Below are 8,675 nucleotides of genomic sequence, written 5' to 3'. Positions count from 1 at the left end.
AAAATAATGGGTGCGCTATTTTGCCATCCCTGTAAACCTTGTTGCATGAGGGTTACAGGATGGCTTGAAATAGCGCATTATTTTGAAATAGACTTGAAATAAGCTACACAATTTGCATGGTGCAAATTGTGTACTTTATTTCGAGTTTCGCATGTAATGCTATGAGAACTGGGCATTGCAGCCCTTGAATTAATCTGATTTAAAAAAACAAGTTAAATGTTTGTAGCTCCTGTATTTGCTAGTGCAGACAACATTAGTGACTAAAATCTGTTTCTTTCAATTAAAGTAACACATACTGCTTTTATTTTTTAGCATGATAAATATTAAGAGTTGGAAAACATTGGGAAAGACCAAATATGAGATAATGTCAATTACTGGATGACCATCTAATAATATTATGGATCTTAAAAATGTTACCATAACAGAAGGTGAGATTCTGAAAAGTTTAACGTGATGGGTTAAAGTACAACTACAACTGATTTAGTACTTTTTAAATGAGCTGTATGTTTTTTGGGTATCTGAACAACAGAAGCAGTAACAATTATTATTCATATTCCACTCACTTGTTCATCTTAAACTGTTTTTTTAAATAAAAAGTTTTGAGTTCTGCTTTGAAGTTCTGTCAATTTCTGTCTCACAGCCACATTTTTTGATTACCAAAATGATTCACAATTACCTCAGTGAATTTTGCTTTTTAAATCCTGTATGTGGATTGTCTACGAACAAAAACTTCTTGAAATCTGTGGGTAGTTTGGAATTATTCACACACTTTCAGTGAATTAATTCTTGGCCTGGAGCTCAAACTGGGAATAATAAATCTGCATATATATCTTGATATTTACCTTTTGTGCCAGGGTGACTAATTACGTAAGTCATCCCAACAGAAACTATACCACATCGTTTACATAACTACTGATACATGCACAGATCTGACAAGCTGTTCCATGTGGAAGGATCCCTATGCTGTGCACAAAGCCCCACTGACTTTGATGAAACCTACCCATGTAGGAAAGCTTGTAAGGTGAGGGCCAGAATGTGAATGGCAAATGGCATGTTTTCCAAACATAAATTTTGCTTCTGGACCCATGAACTGGAGAAGGTAGATGGAGGAGCATCTCTCTTCCCAGCTGGGCCCAATCCAGTAGATGTGCTCAGAGTCATCTGACATTTGAGCTGCAGCCAGTGCGGGTGGAGGGCAATTATTAGCCACCTTGTGCCTCCTGGTTGGCTCACCCACCTGGGAAGTGGGAAACACAGGTTCAATTCCCATCCTCCGCCTGAGGGGCTGAACAGATTTGAACAGGCATCTCCCACCTCTCAGGAAAGCACTCTCACCCTTCAGCTGTGGGTCTCTTTCGGTGTCTGTAGTTGCTGTTCAGCTGTGTATGAATGGTGGGGGAAGAGAGATATGAATGATTCTCTCACTTGGGGATGAAAAGAACCACTTGTGCCAGCTCCACTATATTGCTGTGACCAAATTTTTCAGAAATAAGTGTTTAAAGTTAGGTTCTAACTTCCATATTCAGGCTCCTAAATAAGCAGTGGGATTTTCAAGAGCACTGTACATGCCACAGATCCTAGTTAAGTCCACATTGCTCAGTACTTTTGAAAAAAAGTCGTTTCTCTTAATTGAAACAACCAGGAGTCCAGGGACACTTTAAAGGCTAACAAAATGATTAGGATGTTAGAGCATAGCTTTTGTGAGCTACAATTCATTTCTTCAGATGCTTAAGAGAACTGAAATATGGAGTTGAGGTTATGTCTTAATTAAATGGAAGATTGATGATGCCATGATCAATCTTTTTGGAGTTTGATTTAGTGAGTCTACTTAAGACTCACTAAATCAAACTCAGAGGGCACCCCAGTTGGCAGCTGGTACTCCTGCTTCTGTGAGGAGTAAGAGAAGCTGATGGGAGTGTTTGCTCCCTTCAGCCTCCTGCTGTAGGGACAGCAGGGAAACTTGAAGTAGGATATGTCGACTCCAGCTACATAATTAACATAGCTGGAGTTGCGTATCTTGAGTCGACTTTCCTCTTTAGTGTAGACCTGGCCAGAGGGAACCTAACTTCAGACTTTACTTGAAAATGTTTGCCCATGTCAAATTATAAAGTTCCCCTTGTCAGGGCTGGGAAATGAGCATCTGCCATCAGCACTAGAAACAGTTATTTTAAAAACAACAAAAGGTCTGGTAGCACTTTAAAGACTAACAAAACATGTAGATGGTATCATGAGCTTTCGTGGGCACAGACTATTTGTTGTTTTTTAAGTTTTTCCTGTTACAGACTAAATTGGCTACCCCTTGGCCAAGTTATTTTAAAGTTCTTTCTCTCTCCTGCTCTGACTTTGCAAATTGCCGTAATTTGCAAGTTTATCCATTTCAGATGTTTTCCTTTCATCAGCATTTTTGAAAAACAGTTTCCAAGGAAAAATGAAGTTTTCTGTTTAAATTCAGGCCATGTGTCGGTCTCTTGGAAGCAGAGTATGAAATTGCCCAGCTCTTTGCTGCAGGCGTGTGTGTGTTGTCTCTCTAAACAGGAAAAAAATACCAGAAATAGTTTAGATGCTGAGCAGTGTCATCTGGTGTGTTATGATTGCCTAGGCAATATTCTCTCCCACAAGAGAGTCTTTCTTGGGCAGTGTGGGTGGTGTGCCTGCTGCTAATACAGAACCACTCTTGCTTTTTAAAGATGTGTTTTGCAGTTTTGTTTTTTTTAAGATGAAATCCCGGTGAAAACTCTCCTCAGTAGAGTGAGCTCTTTCAGGGCAGGGACTGTCCTCCATTGGGGATGTTCCCTGGAGCTCCGATCCTGATGGGTAAGTCTACTTGCCATCACACTGCCAAGCAGAGAGAATAATTTAGAAGTTTAGCAGAACCTCTTTCATCCGCCTTCCCATCTGTTATTTTAGAACTATTTGAGTTTTGAGGACATTAAGTTATGACCTTGTTGTTTAAAAGCCGAGTCCATAGCAGGGACACACATTAATCCACCTGGCTTTAAATGAGAAAACTGAAGTGATGGCTCTTCAGAAGCACTTGCTACTTAGTGGTTCCATACAAGTCAGTGTTGCATGTTATCAGAAAACACAGGTGGGACTATCATCATCTGGTTCAACATCCTATGTAACAGGCCACAAGAATTAATTCAGGGCCATCTTTTTCAAATTAGCATTGAACATTTCTTTTACAAAGGTATTCTTAATGTTAAGATCTTCACTGATGGAGAATTTGCTACAACCTTTGTTACTGTTCCAAAGGTGAGTTATCCCAATGGAGGAAAAAACCTCAACAACCTTATTTCTAGGCAGAATTTGAGTCGCTTCAACTTCCAGACATTGGATCTAGTCATACCTTTGTCAAGGATTAATGAGCTTGAAGTTTTGTTCTTGTTGGTATTTATAGACTGATCAAGTCACCCCTTAACCCAGAGATGGCCCTGGACTGAAATTCTGGATTGAGATGTTCTGTGTGAACTCCAGACTTTACAGCTCTGGACAAGATATAACCTGCAGGAATCCCATTGTGTGCCATCGTTCACTTGTTCTGGCAAAGTATACATCAAGCTGGTTTTCTCCCAGTGGCAACTTGGAAATCAGGGCCAGCTGAGTAGATATATTAGGGGTTTCATCCATACTATCACTGAAGTCTTTCCATACCTTCTCCCACTCTACGGACTCCTATGATGGTCAAATCTCTTCCAAGGCAAGGCAGATAAACGACATGTACTTTGGCCTCATGTCTCCAAAATGGAGCTGGTTTCATTCGATGCTGTAATAGGGTGATGCTGTGGAGTGTAGGTCTGAGCCTACAAAGCTACTCTGATTTCAATGGGAATTTTGCTTGAATACTTTTGGTCTTTTTTCCGTTGTATGGTCATGTCTGCCATTCAGTCAGCAAGGGGAAAAACAGAGAGTTTAGTCAATACTTCTGATAATTATCAGAAATATCATGGTAATAACATTTCATGATGTCTTTTTCTTGTTATAAAGAATTTTAAGGACAATCAAAGAGAGATGTTTCAAGATGCCATGTACCAGGAGAAATGGATCAATAGTATTGGCTGTACTGGCTTTGTGTGTGGTATATCCAGATCCCAGCGGTTTCCAAGAAGCAGGTATGTGAAAGGTTAACTGGTTAACCCTTAACAAGTGATCCCAGCCGTTTCCAGTTAACTGGTGGGGGCTGGAACCACTAGGCTGACTTCACTTGTATTGGTATTTTTCTATTATAAAGTATTTAGGCTGCTTTTGTAAAAAAGGATGCAGGCTACAGTGAATGAGTACAGGAGCAAAAGGCCTAGCTCATGACATTTGCATGGTGGCATTTCAAACAAAGTTTACATAGGAGTTAATGGCATAAGAAAGAAAATAATTTTTGGAGTGTTGTACATATCTGAAAACACTGATGTTAATGGTTTTTTTTAATCCTGTGTTACTAATTAATGTTTGATAAGTAGTTAAAATGGGAAGAAATTTACCCTGGATCCAGTTTATTTATTTGGCCTTTCAGTTAAAGTTGGATTCCAGACAAGTGATTTCCATTAAGTTTCAGAATGTGTTTGGGGAGGGGTATTGCAGACCATTAAGGCCAGATCTTTGCTATCTGGGGGTATGTCTACACTACAAAGTTAATTCGAACTAACGGATGTTAGTTTGAATTAACTTTGATAGGCGCTACACTAGCGCTCTGCTAGTTCGAATTTAATTCGAACTAGCGGAGCGCTTAGTTCGAACTAGGTAAACCTCATTTCACGAGAACTAACGCCTAGTTCGAACTTACTAGTTCGAACTAAGGGCTGTGTAGCCCTTTAGTTCGAACTAGTGCCAGGCTAGCCCTTCCCAGCTTGCCCTGCTGGCCACTCTGGCCAACACCAGGCAAACTCTACTGCCCCCCTCCCGGCCCCGGAGCCCTTAAAGGGCCACGGGCTGGTTACAGTGTTTGTGCCAGTTGCAAGGCTGCCAGCACCGTGCCAGCAGACCCTGCATCTGACACCCCATGAACCAGCCACCCGATGCCCCCCAGCCCTCCCCCTCTTCCCGGGACCAGGCTGGCGGCTCCCAGGAGCCTGCCCGGGGCCGCAAGAGGAGGGCGCCCGCGTGGTCTAGTGCGGAGATTGTGGACCTCATCCAGGTTTGGGGGGAAGCCTCCAATGTCCACGATCTCCGCACTAGCCACAGGAACGCGGCCGTCTACAGCCGCATGGCTGCCAGCCTGGCCGCCAGAGGCCACCACCGCAACAGGGAGCAGGTCCGCTGCAAGATAAAGGACCTGCGGCAGTCCTACTCCTGGGCCTGCCTGCCAGGGGCCGACCCGGAGGCCTGCCCCCACTTGGCTCTGGACCACATCCTGGGGGCTCACGCCGTCCCTGCCCCCCGGGTGGTGATTGACCCCAGGGCAGAGGGACCACTCAGTGACACCGAGGAGGAGGAGGAGGACACCGAGAGCCAGGAGCCTGGCGGCAGCCTGCCCAAAACCCAGGACCCCCGAGGCACCCCACTGAGCCGCTCGCCTGTGTCGTCAGAGGCCGGGGAGGCCTCCACATGTGAGTACCATCATGCTCCCCTTATGTATACGGGGGGCTGGGGCGAGAGGGAGCCCAGGGACCGTGCGCCTGGGCCTTGCCCACCACGGAGCAGCAGCTGGGTGTCATGCAGGGGCCCTGGCCTTGCAGAGGGGGGCTGGGTTTCACCCACCTGGGCCCCAAGGAGAACTGACCGCTGCTCTTGTTTCACCACAGCCGTAGCACCTGGGCCTTCAGGGCGCACCACCCCGCCTGCAGCAGCCGCCCGCGCCCAGCCCAGCAGGAGAGCCAGGAACCAGAAGGAATACCAGCGGCGGCACCTCCGCTTCCTGGATCACCAGCCCCGCACCCAGGACCACTGGGTCCAGGAGGACCTTCGGCTGCGCCAGCGGAGCTTGGAGGCGCTGGAGGAGCAGGGCCGTGCCCTCAGAGGCCACCTCCAGAGCCTCCTCAACCGGTTCCCGCTTCCTCCTGCTCCTGCTCCCCCTGCTCCTGCTTCCTCCGCAGCCCCCGTGCCTCCTGCCCCAACCTCCACACCCATTCCCCCCCGACGCCCCCTCACCCGCAGTGTTGTAAGATGGGAGAGGCAGCCGGACCCCTACCCCTGAGCTTTCCTTTCCCTTCCTTCCTTCCACCCCCTTCCACTCCCTCGTCCCAGGTTTCCCCCTTCCCTCTCCCACCCTCACTCCTCCATCCCCCCACCCCACTTATGTTAAATAAAAAGAGATGTTGTTTGCCAAAACAGGTGTCTTTATTTGACATTAGGAAGGGTGGTTAGGAAGCAGAAAGGGGAAGTGGGGGAGGATGGAAGAAGGCCCCAGTGGGGCATGCAGGGAGAGTTCAGTCCTCCTCCTCCTCCACCAGGAAGCTCTCCTGCAGGGCTTCCCGGATCCGGACGGCCCCCTGGTGGGCTTCCCGGACAGCGGCGGTGTGGGGCTGAGCGTAGTGGCCAGCCATGCGGTCAGCCTCAGCCATCCAGGCTGGCAGGAAAGCCTCCCCCTTTCGCTCACACAAATTGTGCAGCACAGAACATGCTGCCACTACAGGAGGTATATTGTGCTCGGCGAGGTCCAGACGGATGAGGAGGCATCGAAAGCAAGCTTTCAGTCGCCCGAAGGCCCCCTCCACCACGATGCGGGCCCTGGTCAGCCTGGCATTGAAGGCCTGGCTGGAGGGATTGAGGTGCCCCATGTAGGGCTTCATCAGCCACGGCTGTAGGGGGTAGGCGGCATCCCCCACCAGGCAGACGGGCATGTCCACGTCCCCGACCTTGATGTGGCGGTTGGGGAAGAAGGTCCCGGCCTGCAGCCTCTGGCACACAGAGGAGTTCCGGTATACCCAGGCGTCGTGTGCTTTGCCGGACCAGCCCACATTAATGTCCGTGAACTGTCCCCCTGTCCTGTGGATGGCCCCCCCGCAGTTGGGGAAGCCCAGGGCGCTGAAGCCCCGGATGACGGCGTCCGGGTCAGCGAGGCGGACCACCCTGCAGAGCAGTACCCGGTTGATGGCCCTGACGGAAGCCTTCGGTTTTGCATCGACTTTCGAAAGGTAAACGCTATATCGAAGTTTGACGCCTACCCGATGCCACGGACGGATGAGCTGCTGGAGCGCCTGGGAAAAGCCAAGTTCATAACAACCCTCGACCTGACTAAGGGCTATTGGCAAATCCCGCTGGATCGGGAGTCCCAGGAGAAGACAGCCTTCACCACCCCGTCCGGGCTTTTCCACTTCGTGCGCATGCCGTTCGGCCTCCATGGGGCACCCGCCACCTTCCAGCGGATGATGGATCGCCTGCTTGCCCCTCATCTGGCGTATGCCGCAGCTTACCTGGATGACGTGGTCATCTACGGGCGCGACTGGGAGGACCACATAAACCAAGTGGCGGCAGTACTACGAACGCTCCGCGACGCGGGTCTCACGGCCAACCCCAAAAAGTGTAAAATCGGCGCGCAAGAGACCACCTATCTGGGGTATCGTTTGGGGCGCGGGCTAGTCCGGCCCCTGGTGGGGAAGGTAGAGGCCATACGAAATTACCCCACCCCAACCACGAAAAGGAAGGTCCGACAATTTCTGGGACTGGCGGGGTACTACCGTCGATTTGTCCTCCAATTTGCGAGCATAGCGGTGCCGCTCACCTCTCTGCTCACGAAGGACAAACCTCAGAGAGTGAGGTGGGACACAGAGTGTGACTCGGCCTTTCAACAACTTAAAGAAGCCCTGTGTAGCGAGCCCGTTTTGCTTAGCCCAGACTTCGATAAACCTTTTTGTCTACAGACAGACGCCTCCGCCACTGGGCTGGGTGCCGTACTCTCCCAGGAGGTTGGTGGAGAAGAGCATCCGGTGGTCTTTATCAGCCGTAAGCTGTTTCCCCGAGAACGCCAGTACTCCGTAATAGAAAGAGAGGCCCTGGCGATCAAATGGGCGGTTGAAGCCCTAAGGTACTACCTGCTAGGGGGTGAGTTTACCCTATTGACAGACCATGCCCCGCTAAAGTGGCTACAAACTATGCGGGACACCAATAGCCGCCTTATGAGGTGGTATTTAGCCCTTCAACCCTATGTGTTTTCCATACACCACAGGGCGGGCAAGGCCAACGCCAATGCGGACGCATTGTCCCGCCTGGATGAGGAACAAGAATCCAACCCCGAGGTGGGGGACCGGGACTTATGGGGGAGGGCAGGTAGCCGGGCGGACTGGCCGCCCACGGAACCAGAGGAGGAGGAACCCCTCAGGACGCCCGGGTGGGCAGAGGCGGACCCCACTCCGTCACCTGACCGGAACCCAGAGGGCGGGGCAGGGAGGTTAAGAAGACGGCGGGAGAGGGCAGTCAGGGCCCAGCCACTGGAGGAGCGGGAGGCAGACCCCGAACTCCTGCCTGGGGAGGCTAAGGCCCGGGCTGGGCTGCCCCCAGCTGAGTTCCTGGAGGCCGGCCGAAACTTCCCAGATTGGGGTACGGAGGCCGGGCGCAGACCAGCGGCAGGAGCCCCCCTGGACCCCGAGGACGAGCCCGACGGGCTGGACCAGCTCGATCCCCGATGGGTGCTGGAACGCTGTGGCCGAACCGCCGGCGGGACCTCGCAGGACCCAACCCTGGACCCCTTGAGTGGGCCGCCTGGACCCTACTAGGACGACTGGGACAGCTCGACAGCCCGACGG

The 8,675-nt window shown here is 50.4% G+C and overlaps 1 protein-coding gene across 1 annotated transcript; it reads left to right on the top strand.

The window, feature by feature from the left end:
* The first annotated feature begins 4,116 nt into the window (after positions 1–4,116).
* Positions 4,117–6,563, top strand: LOC142831252 (uncharacterized). The gene is made up of 2 exons (XM_075941041.2): positions 4,117–5,540; positions 5,736–6,563. Exons 1-2 carry the CDS (start codon positions 4,994–4,996, stop codon positions 6,125–6,127), a joined length of 939 nt encoding a protein of 312 aa, XP_075797156.2. The 5' UTR covers positions 4,117–4,993; the 3' UTR covers positions 6,128–6,563.
* Positions 6,564–8,675: the final 2,112 nt, after the last annotated feature.

Source organism: Pelodiscus sinensis, chromosome 13 (genome assembly GCF_052426305.1).
Source record: "Pelodiscus sinensis isolate ZL-2025 chromosome 13, ASM5242630v1, whole genome shotgun sequence".
NCBI lineage: Eukaryota > Metazoa > Chordata > Testudines > Trionychidae > Pelodiscus > Pelodiscus sinensis.
This window is presented reverse-complemented; position numbering and strand designations above follow the sequence as displayed.

Excerpts from the sequence above, each read along its gene's own strand:
- LOC142831252 (XM_075941041.2), top strand. The coding sequence starts at position 4,994 with ATGAACCAGCCACCCGATGCCCCCCAGCCCTCCCCCTCTTCCCGGGAC. Across the intron at positions 5,541-5,735 it reads GGCCGGGGAGGCCTCCACAT|CCGTAGCACCTGGGCCTTCA; the intron begins GTGAGTACCATC and ends GTTTCACCACAG.